General features: G+C 41.2%; 1 protein-coding gene and 1 long non-coding RNA gene across 5 annotated transcripts in view; one reads left to right on the top strand and one right to left on the bottom strand.

The window, feature by feature from the left end:
- The window catches only part of LOC123993755 (transcription factor HES-7-like), a 29,457-nt gene extending 3,302 nt beyond the window's left edge, over nucleotides 1–26,155 (top strand). Inside the window, exons 2-5 of one of the 4 annotated variants that reach the window (XM_046296234.1) lie at nucleotides 20,104–20,181; nucleotides 23,820–23,915; nucleotides 24,370–24,460; nucleotides 24,884–26,155. In XM_046296234.1, coding sequence (XP_046152190.1) covers nucleotides 23,913–23,915; nucleotides 24,370–24,460; nucleotides 24,884–25,683 — 894 coding nt within the window. In that variant the 5' untranslated portion in view covers nucleotides 20,104–20,181; nucleotides 23,820–23,912 and the 3' untranslated portion in view covers nucleotides 25,684–26,155. Of the gene's footprint in view, nucleotides 1–20,103; nucleotides 20,182–20,907; nucleotides 21,317–23,560; nucleotides 23,700–23,819; nucleotides 23,916–24,369; nucleotides 24,461–24,883 lie in introns of those variants that run through there. The other 3 variants (XM_046296249.1, XM_046296224.1, XM_046296241.1) reach the window with 3 other exon arrangements.
- LOC123993774 lies at nucleotides 16,312–19,496 on the bottom strand. Its single transcript, XR_006831505.1, has 3 exons — nucleotides 19,248–19,496; nucleotides 18,856–18,934; nucleotides 16,312–17,492 (listed from the first exon to the last, which is right to left on the bottom strand). It is a non-coding gene; the product is annotated as an uncharacterized LOC123993774 (long non-coding RNA).
- Nucleotides 26,156–26,390: the final 235 nt, after the last annotated feature.

Here is a 26,390-nt window from a genome sequence, read left to right as displayed (position 1 = left end):
CCTTTTTTCCCCTTCTTCCTGTCAGCCATCTTTACCCCCACCTAATGACCACTAGACATTGCCATTGAGGGCATGCACCATTTTAAAATATTCGACTTGCTGGGGATTCCTATGAGTTAAGAGCAATCAGCCAATGAAGAAGAAAATTAGGTGGTGGGCCGAAGCCGAAAAGAGTGAAGTTGATCGATCCCAGTCGAAGGGAGGAACTGATTTTTTAAAATATGAAAGTAAAACATTTTTATGATGACTATTCATTTTGTTGACACCTTCAACTCATGCACATTTTCTTATAAAAAAGTATATTTAAACACTTGTCTGCTCAGGCAAATTTTCCCCTACTGATAAACATGGACAATCAGTACTTCTGTACATACCCATCTTGATGAAGGCAGCCAATGGCCTGCTTCTATCTACGATGTAAACACAGCCTCTTGTGAAAACATGAGCTGCTGTCTGAAGAACAGATATAGCTAGCTAGCTCCGAAAGACTGAAATAAGATAAATATCTGTTTTTGAGTGCACTTAAAATATGTAGCATGCTAATATACGAATATACAACAATACGAATGGTCTTGATCATATGAAGCATTAACGCCACTGACCATTTAGCCAATTTATTGACAGCGAGGCCAATATTCCAGTTTGACTAGCTTAGCCAGCTACTGTGTAAATGTCAATTGTGTTTCATTAGCTAGCTATGTCTCATCGTCTGTGAATTCCATTTTTTATAGTGTTTATGGCATATATCTCTCATTTCAGGTAACAAGCTGCAGGCTTAAAGAAACATTAAATCATATACTATGCACAGAAACCCAAATAAAAGCAAGCATATAGGTGTGTGTGTGTGTGTGTGTGTGTGTGTGTGTGTGTGTGTGTGTGTGTGTGTGTGTGTGTGTGTGTGTGTGTGTGTGTGTGTGTGTGTGTGTGTGTGTGTGTGTGTGTGTGTGTGTGTGTGTGTGTGTGTGTGTGTTTTGTGTCATGGGAGGAAAATTACCAACCTATAAGCATTCTTCCAGTCCTATCAAAGGTAGCTGAAAGATGGGTGGCTGATCACCTGCCCCTGAACAAGGCAGTTAACCCACTGTTCCTAGGCCATCATTGAAAGCAAGAATTTGTTCTTAACTGACTTGCCGAGTTAAATAAAGGTCAAATAAATAAAATATTTTAAAAATCTGATTGACCTCATTCATGGCAACTCTATACACCAAATGCAATTTGGATTCAAAACTAACCATTCTACCTAAACCACTTTATTTTAAGAAAAATTGTAGAGAGAATGATTTATTTCAGCTTTTATTTCTTTCATCACATTCCCAGTGGGTCCGGCTTTGTTGTCCTTAAGCCATTTTGCCACAACTTTAGAAGTATGCTTGGGGTCATTGTCCATTTGGAGACACATTTGCGACCAAGCTTCAACTTTCTGACTGATGTCTTGAGATGTTGCTTCAATATATCCTCATAATTTTCCTACCACATGATGCCATCTATTTTGTAAAGTGCACCAGTCCCTTCTGCAGCAAAGCACCCCCACAACATGATGCTGCCACCCCTGTGCTTCACGGTTGGGATGGTGTTCTTCGGCCTGCAAGCCACCCCCTTTTTCCTCCAAACATAACAATGGTCATTATGGCCAAACAGTTCTATTTTTGTTTATTCAGACCAGAGGACATTTCTCCAAAAAGTACGATCTTTGTCCCCCTGTGCAGTTGCAAATCGTAGTCTGGCTTTTTTATGGTGGTTTTGGAGCAGTGGCTTCTTCCTTGCTGAGCGGCCTTTCAGGTTATTTTTACTAGGCAAGTCAGTTAAGAACAAATTCTTATTTTCAATGACGGCCTGGGAACAGTGGGTTAACTGCCTGTTCAGGGGCAGAACGACAGATTTGTACCTTGTCAGCTCGGGGATTTGAACTTGCAACCTTTCGGTTACTAGTCCATGCTCTAACCACTAGGCTACCCTACCGCCCCATTATGTCGATACGGGATTAGTTTTACTGTGAAAATAGATACTTTTGAACCTGTTTCCTCCATCAACTTCATAAGGTCCTTTGCGGTTGTTCTGGGATTGATTTGAACTTTTCACACCAAAGTATGTTCATTTCTAGGAGACAGACCGCGTCTCCTTCATGAGAGGTATGACAGCTTGTGGTCCCATGGTGTTTTAGCTTGTGTACTATTGTTTGTACAGATGAACGCGGTACCTTCAGGTGTTTGGAAATAGCACCCAAGGATGAACCTGACGTGTGAAGGTCTACAATCGTTTTTCTTCGGTCTTGGCTGATTTCTTTTGATTTTCCCATGATGTCAAGCAAAGAGGCACTGAGTTTGAAGGTAGGCCTTGAAATACATCCACAGGTACACCTCCAATTGAATCCAATGATGTCAATTAGCCTATCAGAAGCTTCTAAAGCCATGACATCATTCTCTGGCATTTTCCAAGCTGTTTAAAATGCATAGTCAATTTAGTGTATGTAAACTTCTGACCCACTGGAATTGTGACTGGAATTATAAGTGAAATAATCTGTCTGTAAACAATTGTTGGAAAAGGACTTGTGTCATGCACAAAGTAGATGTCCTAACTCACTTTCCAAAACTATTTGTGGAGTGGTTGAAAAACAAGTTGTAATGACTCCAACCTAAGTGTATGTAAACTTCCGACTTCAACTGTACATTCAAACAAAGAACAGCATCATAAATAGTGTTTCAGTATTTATAGAGTACAGAGACAGTTAGCAAAGTTGTCTCAGGTGTTATGTATGCTAGATGTTAAGTATACTAGATGTTAAGTATACTAGATGTTACGTATACTAGATGTTAAGTATCAAATCAAAAGTATTTATATAGCCCTTCTTAGATCAGCTGACATCTCAAACTGCTGTACAGAAACCCAGCCTAAAACCCCAAACAGCAAGCAATGCAGGTGTAGAAGCACGGTGGCTAGGAAAAACTCCCTAGAAAGGCCAAAACCTAGGAAGAAACCTAGAGAGAAACCAGGCTATGAGGGGTGGGCAGTCCTCTCCTGGCTGTACGAGGTGGAGATTATAACAGAACATGGCCAAGATGTTCAAATGTTCATAAATGACCAGCATGGTCAAATAATAATAATCACAGTAGTTGTCGAGGGTGCAACAGGTCAGCACCTCAGGAGTAAATGTCAGTTGGCTTTTCATAGCCTATCATTGAGAGTATCTCTACCGCTCCTGCTGTCTCTAGAGAGTTGAAAACAGCAACCCAGTATCTAAATATGGTCTAACCTACCGTGGAGAGGACAATCTTACAATCTAGAAATCTTACAGTCCAGAAAGGCCTGTTTCTCCGATGGAGACTGTAGAACTGTCATCAAAGCATGCTTCAGTATTCCCCTTTCTCTCTAGAAGCACTGATCACCAATGTAGCTGACTGATGTAGAAGGAGACAAGGGCCTTAGCAGAATGCAATCTAATGCTTGTGTGGTCCAGAGATGAGAACTCAAAAGCTATGGCTCTTGACGGGGACAATAGAAATCTATTATCTACGACAAAAGCTCCTGATGGGGACAATAGAACTCTACTATCTACGACAAAAGCTCATGATGGGGCAAATAGAACTATACTATCTACGACAAAAGCTCCTGATGGGGACAATAGAACTCTACTATCTACGACAAAAGCTCCTGACGGGGACAATAGAACTATACTATCTACGACAAAAGCTCCTGACGGGGACAATAGAACTCTACTATCTACGACAAAAGCTCCTGACGGGGACAATAGAACTCTACTATCTACGACAAAAGCTCCTGACTGGGACAATAGAACTCTACTATCTACGACAAAAGCTCCTGACGGGGACAATAGAACTCTACTATCTACGACAAAAGCTCCTGACGGGGACAATAGAACTCTACTATCTACGACAAAAGCTCCTGACGGGGACAATAGAACTCTACTATCTACGACAAAAGCTCCTGACGGGGACAATAGAACTCTACTATCTACGACAAAAGCTCCTGACGGGGACAATAGAACTCTACTATCTACGACAAAAGCTCCTGACGGGGACAATAGAACTCTACTATCTACGACAAAAGCTCCTGACGGGGACAATAGAACTCTACTATCTACGACAAAAGCTCCTGACGGGGACAATAGAACTCTACTATCTACGACAAAAGCTCCTGACGGGGACAATAGAACTCTACTATCTACGACAAAAGCTCCTGACGGGGACAATAGAACTCTACTATCTACGACAAAAGCTCCTGACGGGGACAATAGAACTCTACTATCTACGACAAAAGCTCCTGACGGGGACAATAGAACTCTACTATCTACGACAAAAGCTCCTGACGGGGACAATAGAACTCTACTATCTACGACAAAAGCTCCTGACGGGGACAATAGAACTCTACTATCTACGACAAAAGCTCCTGACGGGGACAATAGAACTCTACTATCTACGACAAAAGCTCCTGACGGGGACAATAGAACTCTACTATCTACGACAAAAGCTCCTGACGGGGACAATAGAACTCTACTATCTACGACAAAAGCTCCTGACGGGGACAATAGAACTCTACTATCTACGACAAAAGCTCCTGACGGGGACAATAGAACTCTACTATCTACGACAAAAGCTCCTGACGGGGACAATAGAACTCTACTATCTACGACAAAAGCTCCTGACGGGGACAATAGAACTCTACTATCTACGACAAAAGCTCCTGACGGGGACAATAGAACTCTACTATCTACGACAAAAGCTCCTGACGGGGACAATAGAACTCTACTATCTACGACAAAAGCTCCTGACGGGGACAATAGAACTCTACTATCTACGACAAAAGCTCCTGACGGGGACAATAGAACTCTACTATCTACGACAAAAGCTCCTGACGGGGACAATAGAACTCTACTATCTACGACAAAAGCTCCTGACGGGGACAATAGAACTCTACTATCTACGACAAAAGCTCCTGACTGGGACAATAGAACTCTACTATCTACGACAAAAGCTCCTGACGGGGACAATAGAACTCTACTATCTACGACAAAAGCTCCTGACGGGGACAATAGAACTCTACTATCTACGACAAAAGCTCCTGACGGGGACAATAGAACTCTACTATCTACGACAAAAGCTCCTGACGGGGACAATAGAACTCTACTATCTACGACAAAAGCTCCTGACTGGGACAATAGAACTCTACTATCTACGACAAAAGCTCCTGACGGGGACAATAGAACTATACTATCTACGACAAAAGCTCCTGACTGGGACAATAGAACTCTACTATCTACGACAAAAGCTCCTGACTGGGACAATAGAACTCTACTATCTACGACAAAAGCTCCTGACGGGGACAATAGAACTCTCCCCACTACATGTTACAATAGTAAAACGATCTGTATGTAACCCAATGAACTGATTCTACATTGAATTTAGTCTTTGAGATGCTGAAACAAGCACGTGTATCTGTAGTTAGTGCTCTTCAACTCTAAAATACATTACACTACACACACCCACAAAGAAAAGACAACAGGCAAATGCATGGCTAAATATTGACGGCAGGGCAAGTTCAAACTGCATTAGGATGGTTCTCCTCACAGGTGAGTGAATCAACCCATGCATGGTGACTTGCACTTGGTTGATCTCGGATTATATAAATAAATAATCACAGCAAAGATATGTAGTTTATTCATCCTGACAGTCTGAGCTGCTCTGCAATCATCCTTCAACAGTGATAATGTGACGTTTCTTATTTGTCAGTATGAATGAAATTAGTTAGTCCTGCCTTGATTACTGTATTAGATTTACACAACTTAGGGGCATCTGCTCCTGGTAGCTAGCAACAGATCTTGTTGTAACTACCTAGCTACATTGCTACGGTTGCTGTGTTCAGCTAACTAAATAGTTAGATTACAAAAAACATATATCTTTTTCTTCTTTTGGAAAAGTTTTATTGTCACATTTCCTTTAAAACAGCTCATATATATTTTTGTACATCATTTTATACACATAAAAACGCAATGAAAGCATAAAAACAACATTTGGTATTACCTTTGAATTTGTTAAAAAGTACACGTTGTTAAAAACAATGGAAACAACCAAGAATAAAAGTACTTTTCATTGTAAAAACATCAAATCTGTAAAAGCTATTTCAAATATATACAAATAATTTAACAAAAGTAAAACATTTTAAGACATGAAAACATGTATTTAAAAAAGTCACTTTGTTAAAAAGCTGTCTATGGTCCTCCTGCTCTTCCGAATCAATCACTGGCCTGTTCTTCGGGTCCCAGAGGAGATCACTCCCCTAGGCGCATCGCCCACTGTCAGGCCGTGGCCGCCGGGACCTTGGGCGTTGTGTGGGACCCTTCGCTTTGGGTAGAAAGCATCGGCAACAGAAAGCATCGGCAGCATCATTTTCAACTTAATTTTTAGGAGTTTAATTTGAACTTTCAACATTCATTTCCAATGGTATTGTACTTAATCAGGTAACAACTGCTGAATGAGTCCAAAAACGTGGTGTGATTGATTTATTTTGATGATATACCAGAAACCAAGAAACGGGTTGGCCATGCTCAGTGCCTGCCATTAGAAAGTTGCCTAGGCTACAGTTATTTTCGTTTGTTTGTACCTGTGCTAACACTTGCTGGTCACCTGTGTACCATGTGACCAGTGACCTATAGCCTAACTCCATGTGAGATAGCCCCTACTGTACAAAACAAGTTAAAACATTGGTAGCCAGACAACATACATTTCATGACCAAAAGTGTGGTTCGTCGAACATCTCATTCCAAAATCCCAGGCCCTGTCGTAACCGGCCGCGACCGGGAGGTCCGTGGGGAGACGCACAATTGGCCTAGCGTCGTCCGGGTTAGGGAGGGCTTGGTCGGTAGTGATGTCCTTGTCTCATCACACACCAGCGACTCCTGTGGCGGGCCGGGCGCAGTGAGCGCTAACCAAGGTTGCCAGGTACACAGTGTTTCCTCCGGCACATTGGTGTGGCTGGCATCCGGGTTGGATGTGCGCTGTGTTAAGAAGCAGTACGGCTGGTTGGGTTGTGTATCGGAGGACGCATGACTTTCAACCTTCGTCTCTCGCGAGCCCATAAGGGAGTTGTAGCGATGAGACAAGATAGTAGCTACTACAACAATTGGATACCACGAAATTGGGGAGAAAAAAGGGGTAAAAATTCAACAACAACAAAAAAAAGTCCTTCCACACCGATCTTGACAAAACATTTATGTATGGACCTCGCTTTGTGCACAGGGGCATTGTCATGCTGAAACTGGAAAAGGCTTTGGGGAAAAACTGTTGCCACTAAGTTGGAAGCACAGAATCGTCTATAATGTCATTGTATGCTGTAGCGTTAAGATTTCCTTTCACTGGAACTAAGGGGCCTAGCCCGAACCATGAAAAACAGCCCCAGACCATTATTCCTCGTCCACCAAACTTTACAGTTGGCACAATGCATTCGGGGAGATAGCGTTCTCCTGGAATCAGCCAAACCAGATGATTTCATTATCTTGTCAATGTCAAATGGTGAGTATGATGACTGACTTTAACTTAGCTACAGATTTGTAACAGGCTAATGTGCTTCTCCACTAGCCTACCTGTTACACTTACAGGATAGGTCGGCTAATGTTTGGCGTAGTACAGAGAATTTTCTACCAATCTTAAACATTTCCTCCCATATGCAGAAATGGGCACCATTTTCCCTACATTTCCCCCCATATGCAGAAATGGGCAGTATTTTTTATATGTATTTAAATTACCTCTGAGTATTTTTATTTCACTGGGCTGATAATGGTATAGAAAATAATTTTCCATACAATTTCTTTATAGTGGTTCACAATTGTGGCCCCCTTTCACCCTACGTTGGTATCAAAAGTCTGATTGCATTATGGTGTGATAGGAGCGTCTGCTACATTCATTAAATGTAAATGTATATGTAAAAATGAAAAATTGCAAGTATTACTCCAATGAGCTCTGCCCCGAAACAAGGCCAATAAAAATACCCAGTGTGCTTTGCAGTTGTCCATTTTCACATATACAGTACATTTATATTTTGGTCATTTAGCAGACACCCTTGTCCAGAGTGACAGTGCATTCAAAACTAAGGTATATAAACAACAGCATATCAGAGTCATAGCAAGTAAGACCTTTCTGTTACTGAGAATGTTGTTGCTCTTCAGCCGGCTACTTGCAAATGTATTTTTCTATTTTAAAATACAATACTTTGCAAAAGTACATTATATTTTATTTTAAAACATTCGTTTTTAGGGCATTATGTAGTTATATTTTGTCATTTATGTCCACCCCTGCCCACGTGGGCCAGCCCACTAGCAATTTGAGTTCCAGCTAATGAGATTCAGCCCCACCACATCTGAGTAACAGCTAGCAAGAATTACACACAGTAGAGAGAGCAATGACATGGGGCACATATCTGCACTTATGCGATGTAGAAAGCAACTCTCCGGGGCCAATTTTGGCTCGTGGCCACTACCTACAGAGATTGTGTATTTATGTGAATAAAGGAGTATTTAATAAATTCATAACGAACCACCTGCAACAAGTATACAAATGTACCGGAGACCCCTTAACTTGGCAATACGATCTTCCTTCTCAATTCAAGGTTGGTCATAAATACCATAAAGATCAGTGTATCAAAAATAAACCACAAAATACATGCTTTTTCTATTTTATAACACAAATACATTTGCAAGTATTCAGCCCAATCAGAAACATTTTACTTTCTATAACTAATATTTGTTTTTTTATTCTACAATTGAAGTTTACAGTTGAGGTTTACATACACGCAGGTTGGAGCCATTAAAAAGTTGGTTTTCAACCACTCTACAAATTTCTATAGTTTTGGCAAGTCGGTTAGGACATCTACTTTGTTCATTACACAAGTAATTTTTACAACAATTGTTTATTTCACTTATAATTCACTGTATTACAATTCAAGTGGGTCAGAAATTTACAAACACTAAGTTGACTGTGCCTTTAAACGGCTTGGAAAATTCCAGAAAACGTCATGGCTTTAGAAGCTTCTGATAGGCTAATTGACATCATTTGAGTCAATTGGAGGTGTACCTGTGGATGTATTTCAAGGCCTACCTTGAAACTCAGTGCCTCTTTGCTTGACATCATGGGAAAATCAAAAGAAGTCAGCCAAGAACTAAGAAATAAAAATTTTAGACCTCCACAAGTCTGGTTCATCCTTGGGAGCTATTTTCAAACGCCTGAATGTACCACATTCATCTGTACAACAATAGTACGCAAGTATAAACACCATGGGACCACACTGCCGTCATACCGCTCAGGAAGGAGACACATTCTGTCTCCTAGAGATGAACGTACTTTTGGTGCGAAAACAAATGCACTGACTAAATATGCTCTTATCGCACCATAGTGCCATCAGACTTCTGATACCAATGCAGGGTGAAAGGGGGCCACAAAATGGTGAACCAGTATAAAAAAAAATGGTATAGAAAAGTGTTTTGTAAATACAAATTAGAGTTCTCGATTTGATCTGGTTACAAAATACATTGAAGTGTTGTTCAGCCCCATGTAATACAAAACTCAGAAGTAATTGAAATACATTTTTCAAATACATAACATAAATACTGCCCATCTCGTACTACAAGTTATACATAGTACATGTTGTAATCATCTAATCAAATGTATTTATAAAGACCTTTTTACATCAGCAGATGTAGTGATGGCAAAGTCGAAGTAATTGTGCAATAATTACGGATATATTCTGCCGTGCGGTATAGCTACGACAAAAGCTCCTGACTGGGACAATAGAACTCTACTATCTACGACAAAAGCTCCTGACGGGGACAATAGAACTATACTATCTACGACAAAAGCTCCTGACTGGGACAATAGAACTCTACTATCTACGACAAAAGCTCCTGACTGGGACAATAGAACTCTACTATCTACGACAAAAGCTCCTGACGGGGACAATAGAACTCTCCCCACTACATGTTACAATAGTAAAACGATCTGTATGTAACCCAATGAACTGATTCTACATTGAATTTAGTCTTTGAGATGCTGAAACAAGCACGTGTATCTGTAGTTAGTGCTCTTCAACTCTAAAATACATTACACTACACACACCCACAAAGAAAAGACAACAGGCAAATGCATGGCTAAATATTGACGGCAGGGCAAGTTCAAACTGCATTAGGATGGTTCTCCTCACAGGTGAGTGAATCAACCCATGCATGGTGACTTGCACTTGGTTGATCTCGGATTATATAAATAAATAATCACAGCAAAGATATGTAGTTTATTCATCCTGACAGTCTGAGCTGCTCTGCAATCATCCTTCAACAGTGATAATGTGACGTTTCTTATTTGTCAGTATGAATGAAATTAGTTAGTCCTGCCTTGATTACTGTATTAGATTTACACAACTTAGGGGCATCTGCTCCTGGTAGCTAGCAACAGATCTTGTTGTAACTACCTAGCTACATTGCTACGGTTGCTGTGTTCAGCTAACTAAATAGTTAGATTACAAAAAACATATATCTTTTTCTTCTTTTGGAAAAGTTTTATTGTCACATTTCCTTTAAAACAGCTCATATATATTTTTGTACATCATTTTATACACATAAAAACGCAATGAAAGCATAAAAACAACATTTGGTATTACCTTTGAATTTGTTAAAAAGTACACGTTGTTAAAAACAATGGAAACAACCAAGAATAAAAGTACTTTTCATTGTAAAAACATCAAATCTGTAAAAGCTATTTCAAATATATACAAATAATTTAACAAAAGTAAAACATTTTAAGACATGAAAACATGTATTTAAAAAAGTCACTTTGTTAAAAAGCTGTCTATGGTCCTCCTGCTCTTCCGAATCAATCACTGGCCTGTTCTTCGGGTCCCAGAGGAGATCACTCCCCTAGGCGCATCGCCCACTGTCAGGCCGTGGCCGCCGGGACCTTGGGCGTTGTGTGGGACCCTTCGCTTTGGGTAGAGGCCCCCTTTCTTCTGTACCATGCCAGGGCTTCCGTGGCTACCATGACCACTGCCTGGGGGGTGGTCTCTACTCGTTTCGCTACCAGCAAGTTGTGGGAGGACCACAGTGCTTCCTTCAAACCCGTGAGGGTGGGCCAGAGCTTGGTGAAGGCCTTCGGGTACCCCATACAGCACGAGCTGGGGCGTTAGGTCCTCCCCTGCTGGCAGACGCGGAGATCAGGGGGCCTGCTTCCTTCCACAGGTTCCTGGCGGCTCTGCACTCCCAGAGCAAGTGCCTCACCGATTCCTCTTGGCAGCAGCCTGGTCGGGGGCACGCGGATATCCTCGCCATTCCCCGAGACTGCATAACAGTCTTGACCAGGACGATCACGTAGTTGACTATCCAGGACAGGTCCCTGGGGGCCGATTCAGAAGAGGATGGGCCACGTTACACCAAACCGTTATGGGCTCACCTACAGCAAGCCAGCGCACTGGACACACTGGTTCCCTCTTCTGCACAAGAGAGAGAAGAGAGCTGTGCCCTGTCAAAACCATGACTGCTTCCCTTTCCAGTTTAAAATGTCTTAAAAACGTCTGGAGCTGCGCGTAGTGTGTGGGGAGCAGGAAAGAGACTGGGGTTCGCAGGTCGACCGGGATCTGCCTCAGGGTTCTGATGTAAGATCCCAGCCAGAACCGTGCAAGGGCCTGGGTCTTGTTGTTGACCGGGGAGGTGGCAAGAGTGAGATGTAACGCTGTATAGCGACTGCCCAGGAACAAGTAGAGGTCAGGCAAGCCTTTCCCCCCTTGGACCTGGGCCTCTTGACCACCTCTGTTCTCAGCCTCTCCCACTTGCTTCCCCCAGGAAGTAAAACAGCATCCGTTCCAGAGCTAAAAGAGTTGTTTGTGGGGGGATAAAAACAGAACTGATTAATAAAAGCACAGGTAAAATCACAGCTTTAATGATTAAAACCTTGCCCTCAAAAGTCAGCTGTCGAAGTCCCCAAAAACCCGGTCTCTGTCGTACTGTCCCCAGGATCCCACTCCAATTACCACTCCCTCCTCCCTCCCGGTCAAACTTTACCCCCAGTACCCTTATATCAGTCATTTTAACAATCAGTGGTAGTCTGGTCAAGTCTGGGTCATGTTTTCGGCCTCTGGGCCTCTATGTTTTCTCTATTCAATCTCGCCCCAGAGGCTCATCCATACTCATCCAGTCTGTCCTGTCAACAGATAAAAGGTCGGGAACATAAAATGTTGACATACTATACCTGATAGCAGTTTGTCGGACAGAGATCTCTTTCTCTGTCACCAGCAGTCTCTACTACCTTAGATATGGATGACGTGATTGGCAGACTTGATCAGCAGCGATAGTACCATGGATAGTACACAAGTTTTGATTGGTTTACAGTTTAGTTCAGTTTGCCTGTCCAGCTAGCGAACATAAAAGTAAGTATTTTTTATTTATTCGAAAATTGACATTGGCAACAAATTGAAATGTGTTCCGAAGAAATACACAATATGATATACACAATATGATATACACAATATGATATACACAATATGATATACACAATATGATATACACAATATGATATATACACAATATGATATACACAATATGATATACACAATATGATATACACAATATGATATACACAATATGTCAAATCCAGCTCCAGCTCCTCCTTCGACAGAGATCAATCGTCTTGATAACTAAAGCAAATAGCTTGCTACGGTTCACACGCGTATCTGCCCATTGTTAGAGCGGTCACTCAAATATCTTCTCAATATAATAGACAATATTTGGCGCTACACCCCAAACGTTTGACCCGTTCTATTGATTTCAGCATGATATCGGTGGAAGGGAGTAACAACAAAAAGTTGCATTACACTTACAGAGATGGCAACCCACTTCAGTTTAAATGCAACACTTCAAAATGCAGCTAGCTGTCTTCTACAAATTGTCCTCTGACCAGTGATGGACACATTATTTCCAGATTCCGTGGGTTTTTTGAGCTGTGTTCCTTTTAACAGGATGTGCAACCTCATCTCTACCCTCTTGCGTGTTTAATTTCAACAATGATAATCGATATGAGTGATTGACAAAACAGTGTTGTGTTTCTGTTTTGGTGACCACCCCCCACATCAAAATGCTACGTTCCAAAATGTAGCTGACTGTGTCCTGCAGGTTATCCTCTAACCAGTGCTGTAAAACACATCTCCAGTTTCATGAGGTTTTTGAGTTGTGGTAGTTTCAACGGTGCATATATTTCAATATATCACCAACTGTTTCTGCATGTTGGAGTTGGTTGTTCAGCAACAGAATCGAGGTGTGCCCAACTATGGGGCAACACAGAGGGGCCTCGGTTTAGACTGTTGACAACATGTAATCTATATTTTGTTGACATTTTGAAAACATAAATACATTTGCACAATGAGCACTTGTTATCTCTCATTTTTTTTGCCATATAAACATAGACATGATATCAGTCAAAACACCTTAAACCAATAAACGACCCACCTACGATTCCCCACATAGCAGCTCCTTGTCATTGTTTCTAGCTATCTGACTATTCAGAATCATACCATCGCATGCCTTCCGGGCACAATCAGTCAACCCGTTTGGATACTTTCAAACTGTTTTTACATTGAGCAATTAATCAAACTGTCTTGTCAACAGAAAGCATCGGCAGCATCATTTTCAACTTAATTTTTAGGAGTTTAATTTGAACTTTCAACATTCATTTCCAATGGTATTGTACTTAATCAGGTAACAACTGCTGAATGAGTCCAAAAACGTGGTGTGATTGATTTATTTTGATGATATACCAGAAACCAAGAAACGGGTTGGCCATGCTCAGTGCCTGCCATTAGAAAGTTGCCTAGGCTACAGTTATTTTCGTTTGTTTGTACCTGTGCTAACACTTGCTGGTCACCTGTGTACCATGTGACCAGTGACCTATAGCCTAACTCCATGTGAGATAGCCCCTACTGTACAAAACAAGTTAAAACATTGGTAGCCAGACAACATACATTTCATGACCAAAAGTGTGGTTGTCGAACATCTCATTCCAAAATCCCTAACCGGCCGCGACCGGGAGGTCCGTGGGGAGACGCACAATTGGCCTAGCGTCGTCCGGGTTAGGGAGGGCTTGGTCGGTAGTGATGTCCTTGTCTCATCACACACCAGCGACTCCTGTGGCGGGCCGGGCGCAGTGAGCGCTAACCAAGGTTGCCAGGTACACAGTGTTTCCTCCGGCACATTGGTGTGGCTGGCATCCGGGTTGGATGTGCGCTGTGTTAAGAAGCAGTACGGCTGGTTGGGTTGTGTATCGGAGGACGCATGACTTTCAACCTTCGTCTCTCGCGAGCCCATAAGGGAGTTGTAGCGATGAGACAAGATAGTAGCTACTACAACAATTGGATACCACGAAATTGGGGAGAAAAAAGGGGTAAAAATTCAACAACAACAAAAAAAAGTCCTTCCACACCGATCTTGACAAAACATTTATGTATGGACCTCGCTGTGCACAGGGGCATTGTCATGCTGAAACTGGAAAAGGCTTTGGGGAAAAACTGTTGCCACTAAGTTGGAAGCACAGAATCGTCTATAATGTCATTGTATGCTGTAGCGTTAAGATTTCCTTTCACTGGAACTAAGGGGCCTAGCCCGAACCATGAAAAACAGCCCCAGACCATTATTCCTCGTCCACCAAACTTTACAGTTGGCACAATGCATTCGGGAGATAGCGTTCTCCTGGAATCAGCCAAACCAGATGATTTCATTATCTTGTCAATGTCAAATGGTGAGTATGATGACTGACTTTAACTTAGCTACAGATTTGTAACAGGCTAATGTGCTTCTCCACTAGCCTACCTGTTACACTTACAGGATAGGTCGGCTAATGTTTGGCGTAGTACAGAGAATTTTCTACCAATCTTAAACATTTCCTCCCATATGCAGAAATGGGCACCATTTTCCCTACATTTCCCCCCATATGCAGAAATGGGCAGTATTTTTTATATGTATTTAAATTACCTCTGAGTATTTTTATTTCACTGGGCTGATAATGGTATAGAAAATAATTTTCCATACAATTTCTTTATAGTGGTTCACAATTGTGGCCCCCTTTCACCCTACGTTGGTATCAAAAGTCTGATTGCATTATGGTGTGATAGGAGCGTCTGCTACATTCATTAAATGTAAATGTATATGTAAAAATGAAAAATTGCAAGTATTACTCCAATGAGCTCTGCCCCGAAACAAGGCCAATAAAAATACCCAGTGTGCTTTGCAGTTGTCCATTTTCACATATACAGTACATTTATATTTTGGTCATTTAGCAGACACCCTTGTCCAGAGTGACAGTGCATTCAAAACTAAGGTATATAAACAACAGCATATCAGAGTCATAGCAAGTAAGACCTTTCTGTTACTGAGAATGTTGTTGCTCTTCAGCCGGCTACTTGCAAATGTATTTTTCTATTTTAAAATACAATACTTTGCAAAAGTACATTATATTTTATTTTAAAACATTCGTTTTTAGGGCATTATGTAGTTATATTTTGTAATTTATGTCCACCCCTGCCCACGTGGGCCAGCCCACTAGCAATTTGAGTTCCAGCTAATGAGATTCAGCCCCACCACATCTGAGTAACAGCTAGCAAGAATTACACACAGTAGAGAGAGCAATGACATGGGGCACATATCTGCACTTATGCGATGTAGAAAGCAACTCTCCGGGGCCAATTTTGGCTCGTGGCCACTACCTACAGAGATTGTGTATTTATGTGAATAAAGGAGTATTTAATAAATTCATAACGAACCACCTGCAACAAGTATACAAATGTACCGGAGACCCCTTAACTTGGCAATACGATCTTCCTTCTCAATTCAAGGTTGGTCATAAATACCATAAAGATCAGTGTATCAAAAATAAACCACAAAATACATGCTTTTTCTATTTTATAACACAAATACATTTGCAAGTATTCAGCCCAATCAGAAACATTTTACTTTCTATAACTAATATTTGTTTTTTTATTCTACAATTGAAGTTTACAGTTGAGGTTTACATACACGCAGGTTGGAGCCATTAAAAAAGTTGGTTTTCAACCACTCTACAAATTTCTATAGTTTTGGCAAGTCGGTTAGGACATCTACTTTGTTCATTACACAAGTAATTTTTACAACAATTGTTTATTTCACTTATAATTCACTGTATTACAATTCAAGTGGGTCAGAAATTTACAAACACTAAGTTGACTGTGCCTTTAAACGGCTTGGAAAATTCCAGAAAACGTCATGGCTTTAGAAGCTTCTGATAGGCTAATTGACATCATTTGAGTCAATTGGAGGTGTACCTGTGGATGTATTTCAAGGCCTACCTTGAAACTCAGTGCCTCTTTGCTTGACATCATGGGAAAATCAAAAGAAGTCAGCCAAGAACTAAGAAATAAAAATTTTAGACCTCCACAAGTCTGGTTCATCCTTGGGAGCTATTTTCAAACGCCTGAATGTACCACATTCATCTGTACAACAATAGTACGCAAGTATAAACACCATGGGACCACACTGCCGTCATACCGCTCAGGAAGGAGACACATTCTGTCTCCTAGAGATGAACGTACTTTTGGTGCGAAAACAAATGCACTGACTAAATATGCTCTTATCGCACCATAGTGCCATCAGACTTCTGATACCAATGCAGGGTGAAAGGGGGCCACAAAATGGTGAACCAGTATAAAAAAAAATGGTATAGAAAAGTGTTTTGTAAATACAAATTAGAGTTCTCGATTTGATCTGGTTACAAAATACATTGAAGTGTTGTTCAGCCCCATGTAATACAAAACTCAGAAGTAATTGAAATACATTTTTCAAATACATGTAACATAAATACTGCCCATCTCGTACTACAAGTTATACATAGTACATGTTGTAATTATCTAATCAAATGTATTTATAAAGACCTTTTTACATCAGCAGATGTAGTGATGGCAAAGTCGAAGTAATTGTGCAATAATTACGGATATATTCTGCCGTGCGGTATAGCTACAATACGGTCAGATCACTGCAAATCTATGGAGCCCATGAGTTCAGTGTTCACAACACTACATAAATGAATGACTCCGTAGCAGTCTCAGCGGCAACAGATGTGGCAGTTGTTTACAGTTCAATATCCTGTGGTAGATCAGAGCCACGGCCTCCACACAGACTGGCTGGCTGAGAGGTTCTGAGATTGGGATTCTTTGGCAGCGTGTCTGTGGTGCTGCTGGGGAGCGTTGCTCCATGTCGGAGCGGAGCTCTGTAAGGATGATTTATCCTGACTGCACAAAGCTGCTGTCTGTAGCGGGATTCCTGTATCTTCATGATGGGTAAGGACTGGTGGCGTGTTGTGCCGGGCAGCAAGTTGAGCTTAAACCAGGACCTCGATGCTCCTCACCTTCAGCTTTCTTCCTGTCCCCATTGCCAGCATTCTGGAGAAAGAACACTGTTCCAGGATCTCAGCTTTCTCCACCCAACGCTGAGATAGAGAGATAGATAACAGGTTAATGCACAGTCATGCTACACTTCAGAGGAGCTGACACCTGTACACTGTAAGCCCCAATGTGATGTTACTACTCAAAACTTTTGAGGAAACCTGATGTACTTAATATATTTGAGTAGTTACTTAAAGTGATTTTGTAGTCATGACTCAAATTATTGACTCTTACCTTACAGGGTCAAAGTGACTAACTCATTCCACGGAGGACCGAGTGTCTGCGGGTTTTCGCTCCTCCCTTGTACTGGTTGATGAATTAAGGTCACTAATAAGTAAGGAACTCCACTCACCTGGTTGTTGAAAGGAAGGAAAGGAAAAAACAAAAACCAGCAAACACTAGGCCCTCCAATGGAATAAGTTTGACACCCCTGCAGATTTGAGTTGTATGAGCTTGAACACTGAGTAACACTCCCTTAGTGAGCCAGGGCTCCAATGTAATTTCCCAGTATGCCTTGCCTTTGAGTGAATTGTAGAGTTACCTTCCATGACTGCATTTGTTAGTGACAGAGACATGGTTGTTAAATTCATTTAAAAAAATTCAGTCCTGTGGCATTTATCAAGTGAGTTCCTGGATGAATATGATCATTTATAATAAAACTATTTGAGAATACACCTAGCGTTGCCCTAATACAGTGGCCCGAAACACATGGTTTTACAGGCCACATCAGGCCTGCAAGTAGGGTAGCAAAATTCCCAGTTGAAAAACAAAACTCTGGTTGGAGAATTTCCAGAAATATTCCAATCGGGATTTCTGGGAAACCTGGGAAATTTACCAGGATTTTGCAACCCGCAAGTCACATTATAGTTGCAAAGTGATTCCTATTGGAATCCAGCCAGAGTTAGGATATTCAACAGTTGGAATTTTATTCACCAGCAATCTGCATTCAAAATGGAGATAATTGGTGGAAGGACAGACCATGTTAGACCGGTGGGAGGTCAGACCATTGCCTCTAGTAAACCAGGGTTAGGAACAGTGTGGGGAGACTACCTATCCCAATTAAACTGGAACTACCATTTCAGTAACTGGTGCAAAAAAATTGAGCTAAATGATTAGAAAAATGTATGTTATTTATCTTTGTGTAGTTTATCAAATCACTCATTGTACATGCAAAAACACAGATATTAAAACACTTTTTTTATCTACCTGCAGTAGAGCATGCTGAGTAAAGTGCATTTGTTATAACTTTTAAAAACATTGAGTCTCATTTAGTTTTGAGTCAGTACCACAAAAGTAATCATTACTATTCAGTGACTGAGTTCAACTTACTATAAGTATTGGAGTTAAAAATGCCTTGAGTTTACAGTGATATAAGTTGCATTTAGAGCAGTCAAGTGAACTTCATACCTGATGTTGTGGCCACTGCAGCAGCATTGTTCTCAGCCTCTCCAGACTGGTCCATTCTCTATCTCTCCACTTGAGGCTTCTGGAGTTACAAGTGAAAGATGAAAGGGAATCATGAGTGAGAGTACAGGTCAATGTCTCTGGGAAACCACGCAGCATAGTAAGAACAGCTCTTTATAACCCCTTTCGTCATATGCATCGTCATTATATATTTTTTAAATAAATTATTTCATCATATTTCAATTGAATTCAACAAGCGAAGAATTTTGTAAACATCAAATGAATTTAGACTGACATGAAATGTATGGTTAAATTAAGGCCGTTCATCAAATGAAATTATATCTCGCTGGCACGGAATACAATCACTTGAAAGTGGTACATTCATTTGGTATTACCTTCTCGTCCATTCTCACGTTCTCTGTTCCCCCAACTAGTTTAGTATTTGTATTAATCCACGCGTTTCTGCTGTGTGTAAGAAGCCTACAACGGAGGAAACTCAGAGATTATCCAGATGTAAATAATAATCAGAAAGAACAGTACTGTTTCTCTACTATCTTGTCACTGAGGAAGGATATTTTCGTCTCTCCATGACTTTTAAATCCGTAGGTGGTAGACTTGACTTTGGACTCCTCCCATCCCCATCGGGTAGCCAATCCGCACCACATGCCACACGCGTCCAGTAGGCAACGGCTGAAATACTTGATACACGATTCAGAAGATTCAGATCCCTGATAAATGAAAAACATCTACATTTTACAAAATGATCTAATTAAATAAATGCAGTTAATGTATTGCTTTGGTAAGGGTCACAATCATAGGATGGGTATAAAAAGGATCATGAAAGTTGTTTGTTGAATCATTTATTTTTTAAAACAGGTTTCTTAACCCTGTTTGATCATGTGCTTAGGCACAAGCCATCACAGCCACAATAACACCCGTGGGCACGTGTATGAAAGCTCTAACAAATGGCACTGTGATTGTCAATACAAGAGAGGTGCTGGCAAGAGTCGACCCGGATTTACATATGAATAAAGTGACACCTCCACCTCTCAAACAGACAGGCACACTTTCAGTCCCAATGGTTTTGCGCATTCCAATTGTCACAACACTTTATGCACAGACCCAACAAGCTTTTCTGACTAATTTATACAAACAAGCTGAGGATATTGCCTTCGCATACATAGCTACCTATGTGATGAATAATTGTATTCGGATGTAATTATATTTGACCTTGTCTTAATTTACATTTAGAGGGAAACGTGTGATGTGGGAACCGTCGCACCTCCAGTGGCGACACATCTTCGCTAAATGATGTACAAATTCTAACAGGTAATAAAAAATACATACATTGTCCAGCCTAAACCTTTCCCGAGGGAAAGGGCTGAACGAAAATTTCCCAGACTGTCAAATCAGGGAAGAGCAAAGTGAATTTGGTCAACGTATTAAATGCCTAACATAGCAATTGAATGCATTGAACCACCATAGGAAGTGTTTTTTTGGGGGACCAATTCCATAGTGGCCAATCCCTACAATCCCTACAATGGGCAAAACATTCAGTGAACGCTGTGAAGGGTAACATACTTCATAATCTGGAACAAAAATAAATAAATCCAAAAGTTAGCCCATAATATTGAGGAATAACCGAATATTGCGAATATTCACAAAAATCACCATTGATTTATCTCAAGACACTGCGTGTCGCTAATTCAGACTAGCCTACAATAATATGTGTAGCCGCGGGTATATTTGAGAAAAGTCTGGCAAGTGTAAAAACAAAGTTCCCTGTAGGCACGCGCCGTCATACCCTGGCACTTGTGCGTGAAAGACAAATGGCATGTATAATAATAATAATATATGCCATTTGGCAGACTCTTTTATCCAAAGCGACTTAAGTCAGCTGTTCCCGGGAAGAAAGTTAATGCTCTACCAACTGAGCTATTACCGAAGAGCTGTTGGAGAAAGTTAACACGTGAGGTGTCTCCACATACTAATTGGCACAACATTTTACGCACATTTCGTGGTATCCAATTGTTTGTAATTACTATCTCGTCTCATGGCTGCAACTCCCGTACGTGCTCGGGAGAGACACTACCCAAGTCGCACTTCTTTAAGACAGCGCGCATCCAACCCGGAAGCCAGCTGCACCAATGTGTCGGAGGAAACACCGTGCACATTGGTTGGCGCGCACTGCGCCCGGCCCGCGATAAGGCAATGATTTCCCTACCCGCCAAGCCATCCCTTACCCGGACGACGCTAGGCCAATAGTGCGTCGCCCCACGGACCTCCGTGTCTCGGCCGGCTGCGACAGAGCCTGGGCGCGAACCCAGAGTCTCTGGTGGCACAGCTAGCGATGCAGACCACTGCGCAATCTCATGGTTTTCGATTTTGATGCTGTGGGAACCATCGCACCTCAGGAAGTGGCGACACTTGTCTTTTAAATTATGTAGCCTACAAAATCTAACAGGTAGGCTCATAAACAAATGTGTAAATCCTTGTCTTTCCCAGGGGAAAGGGGCTAAGGGAAATGTTCCCGGTCTGTCACGTCGGGGAACAGCAAAGTGAATTTAGCCATTGTCCATAAAAAGTATAGGCCTTTCTCATTGCATTGTACCACATGTTGTAATCAGTATAACTACTGACACATTCCATAACCTAAATTGCGCAAATGCTAACACATGGTTAAAATATAATATTTGTTAGCCATTTAGAAATGTAAGAGTATTGTAGAAATCTAATTTGTGTGCGCATTATTCAGATAAGTTGTTACACTAAAAAAAGTAAGGAACGAATTAATGAAAATGCAAGAAAAATACTTACGATATTTGATCAGCATTGAGGTTTCTCTCATGTAGTTCACACTGCCCTCTCCTTCTTTGGCCTATTAGCCTTCAGATCAGAGGGATATCATGTCTCTCAGACACGCGCTACCATAACCACAACAACCCAGGCACACAACCCAGAAGTTGTGTGTGAAGCACAACTTGAACTTTTGAGTTTGAATGAAATGTGACCCTCAGGCCTAAGACTGACATACTAGGCAAAGCGGACCGAAAGATTATGGCGTTTTGCGCAAAACTCAATATGTTATTCCAGCCCTATGCTGAATGGATGTTCATTGAAAGGATTGTGTGATTTTTGTCAAGACATTTGATTCAAGGCTCAATATTGGAGTCGGTGTTTGGGAACAAACACACCGTTACAGGCTATTAAACTCCTAAATGTATACATTCTAACATAATAAACCACAACTCCTGCATTATCTCATGAGCGAGAGATTGGTGACATTTTTCCAAGTGAGTCACTTCAAGAATGGATGGTCATTTAGTGCGAAATGTTCCCAGCATCGACACAAACAATTAACCCTTTAACATGATGTCACATAATATCACCAATAAGGTATTTGACATTGCATCTTAGAACTTGACCTATCCTCTCTGGTCAGATTTGATGATCATTTCCTTTTAATCATTTGGATTCATTTAATGCATTTGTTTTTTACATGTACTGTTCTGTCAAAGTTATTGTGTTTTACTGTTGTTTATAGCCTTTGCACAGAGTATACAATATGCCCGTGGCAGATTTGCACCTCTGTCCAGACTTCCCACGTATGCATTTGTCATTTCTCCATTCACTGCTGCTTTTTACGCGCGGCCTCCAAAGACCACATTCTCGTTCCAATTTCTCACTGCAATTTCTCTCTTTCTCCTTCTCTCACTCCCCAATGCATAGGTTAAAAGCTATATTGCCTATTTTTTTTTACGCATGGCCTTACCATAATAGATAAAACCGCAATTCTCGATTCGCGTGCATGTCAAATTTGGATTTCGGCTCAATTTCCCACGGCTCATTTGTGTACTTCGTGTAGATTAATAGCGCAATCTAACTTGCCCATGTGGAGCAGATGGTAGGCTACTGCACGCTCACACGAGGTGCGACTGTTGCCACGCATGCGTAAATTGTCACTTACATGGAATGTTTACATCATAAAGACGAGTGTGTTCGAGTTGGTGTGATTGTGTTCATTCTGACACTTTTTCAGCAACAGTAGTTTTCTGTTCCCACGAGAAAACCAACGTTCCCAAGGTACACTTGTCTAAGAAGCCAATTTGGCGCATACATATGAAGTACTGTTATGGATAGTCAAAAGGCCTTCTTAGATGCATTGAGTCTGGAGACACACCCACCAAGCCCCAAAGACACATTTCGTACCAAATTGGTCCTATATTTACATAAAGCGATAACTGCTTTACTGGTCAATTGCGCCAATAATGGTATAAACGCATTCATTTCTATGCCAAATTAAGGTCAGAGAAGGCTAAGCCAGTGCATTTACAGCTCATTACGTTAATACTGGCTGAAAAATAATGCACAGAATCACACAGCCTACGTCGTCAGCCATAGCTACATGTTAGGATTAAGATACATTGCTATATTATCGATTTTGCGTTCATTCTAAATGTTTATGCTATATTGTAAACAACATATTCCAGATCATTCCAAAGATGCACATTGATTTCCTGAAATGAAGATACTGTATCTTTGAACATAAAATCCATTTGGTGAGTATCAAGAAGGCGTGCAACGAAGTGAGAACGGTCGAGAACGTTATTGTCACCTTTCAACCAATGACAGTCGGTCTGCTTGACCTTATAAGTAGCTTTGCGGCCTCATTTAAAAAAAGAACCAGCTTTGTTGGTTAGTGTGGAGACTTCCTTTTCAGCTTCCTTGACCGGATTGGATGAATACATCATTTTCTTTTTGGAAAAGTAGTCTTTATTCATATAGGCCTACTTAATCGAGGAAAATTGGAAGGATCAAACATGAATAATCGTAATTCCTTAAAGAGGGTAAATCCAGATCGTGCGTAAAACTGATGTTTAAGAAATATCATCTATATTTTGGTGTCAGTGAATTTGTTTTTGGATTTGGTGTTGTTGCAATAACTGATGATCATGATTATTTTCCAGGTTCTTAAACCGGTAATTGAAAAGAAGAGGCGTGATAGGATAAACCAACGGTTGGATGAGCTAAGGACTATACTGCTAAGCAACACTTCTGACATGGTGAGTTGAGTTGACCACTGCTTTTCTAACAGCTTTCTGAAATCAGTTCCATGGTATTATCGAAAATATAGATCCGTTGTATTTCAATAATACACATTGTCAAGCTATTAATTACATTTCAAACAGCCCATACAACCACACGGAAAGCGGACCCGTGTGAAAACTACGAAGACTTGCTGTTGCGCGAAACTTCCGAGTTTTTACCAACGTATCCATCCATCCACGACCTCAATTTAATGAAATTGCAAACGTAACTTGGTGTCTGTTAGGAACTTGATAGACACGTCCAAAATATAATTTAGCAATTTATATTTGTATTAAAAGTATTGTATTTAACCATAAAATCATCACTTCCATACCAAAAAAAAGCATTCATAATTAAAATTCGAAATATTGTTCGTAATGGTTGATCGTAATGCAATATATTCAGTAGGATTATTCTTCTCTCTCATAGCGGCTGAAAAATCCAAAATTGGAAAAAGCTGAAATATTAGAGTTGACTGTCGATTACATACGAAGAAACGCAAATGGGAACGACAGAAAAGGTATATATCAATCCTAAATGTTTATAGTTTGCCCGTGTGTTTTTCATGTAATTTATTTCATAAATAGAAAGCGAAATATGCCCCAAACTGTTGATATAGAATATTAAATATTAATGTGAGTGCTAATAATTATTTATTTTTCTCTCCCCAAAACCTCCTTATCTTCCCTTTGTATAACTTATCTACAAACACCTACACATACACATTGGCTCTTGCAAATTCTGTTGACAATTCTCCCACAAATGTACATCCTGCTTCTTGTCACTGTCCTCTCCAAATTCATCATCCATTCTATCATGATATTTTCTCATACTCTCATCTTCACATCACATGGATCCATCTCTCGAATTGTCTCTTTCTGTCCTCTCTTCTCTTCCTAAATGTTCTCCCTATACTGCTGGAATCACTATTAACCAACACTAGCCCTTTCAGAAAGTCATGTGAAAGAGTCCTCTGCTCCAGTGACTAGTGCTGTGAGTTCCAAAAGGACAGGCCTCATACATGAGCACACACAGCCCCCACCCAACCCCATCTACAGTGCAGGTTTCAGAGAATGCATCTCCCGCCTGGGCAACTACATTGACAGCGTGGACCCCTCCCAGAGAGAGAGCTTTGTCCAGGAACTGAGGGACCACCTGGATGCCCACAGTGCCTGCCCTCTGGGGAGGGTGCATAGCCAGACCTTTCCCCTGGACCTCCAGCCCTGGGGCTCTGGAGCAGAAGGACAATGCTTACTGGGCAGAGTTCAGAACAGGAAGGAAAGTACAGGGATGGGTCATCAACGAGCCATCAGGGAGGCCACCTTCCCCTACATCAACACCTCTCTTCACATCTATCCCAACACCTTTGTACTCCACCACCCCCACCCTACCCAACACCTCTCACACCCATACCCATCTCCTCCTTACTCCCTCTCCCCCCCACCCTCCCCTTCTTACTCCAGCTCCTCGACACCTATCGCCATTACCTCTCCATACCTCTCCATGCCCTGCCACTTCCCCTTCTCTCCTTCTCCCTCTGAACATCGATCAGATTCCTTGTCTTCCTCGTCTCACTCTACATCTCCACTTGTGGCTCCTCTGGTACCAGACCATACTCCCCTGGGTTCCAGTATCCCCACCCCTCTATGTCCCTCTGGCCCTGTGCCCGACGGCCCAACAAGGACTCTGGGGCAGTCACTGTTTCAAATCCAGCCCCAGGCAATATGGAGGCCCTGGCCCTGATATCCAATGGAGGCTAAGTGAAATCCACCAGGACACATAAAGGTCTCCACAATCTGTGTTCTGAGAGCATCTGGCCATCCAGATCATCACCGGACGCGTTCAGGACAACATTCATCTTTCCTATTAAGCAGCGCGTGGTGAGGGCCGGCTAAGATAGAAAAAATGTCAAGAGGTCAAGGACAATCAAAAGTTTTCTGACAACATGTCACTGTCACTTTAAAAGGCCTTTTAACAGACAGAAGAGTTCTCTGCTGTGTTGTGTTTTCTACAGAGCGTACTGTGTAGACTGCCTGGAGCTTCTCGTTGTTTTCTTTGTCATGGACAATGGATTTTCTTCTTTTACATTCCTAAACAGTTTTTCCCTGTCTTGGATTCTTCCCTAAATTATAAATCATGTAAAACATTGTATATATATTTATATTTGATCATGTACAAAGTCTTGTAATTAAACTCAGGGGGAATAAAGTTCTTATTTTGCTAACTCACTTCATTTCCAACTTGACTCACTGTACGTCAGTGCTAATGTGACATTTCAAATCATCTCTACTGATTGATCTAAACTGAATGAATGGTTTAGAAATGTAATCACTGCTAGGGCCTATTTATCAAAATCGTGATCATAACACTATCATGGTTTAAGTGTTAGTTATAACTGATAGTTAGGCTATCAGTGTGGTTGAGATATTTGTCATGATTTAAGATTTTGG

Source organism: Oncorhynchus gorbuscha, linkage group LG02 (genome assembly GCF_021184085.1).
Source record: "Oncorhynchus gorbuscha isolate QuinsamMale2020 ecotype Even-year linkage group LG02, OgorEven_v1.0, whole genome shotgun sequence".
Taxonomy (NCBI): Eukaryota; Metazoa; Chordata; class Actinopteri; order Salmoniformes; family Salmonidae; genus Oncorhynchus; species Oncorhynchus gorbuscha.
The sequence above is the reverse complement of the archived record's forward strand: the minus strand, read 5'-3'. Positions and strand labels throughout refer to the sequence as shown.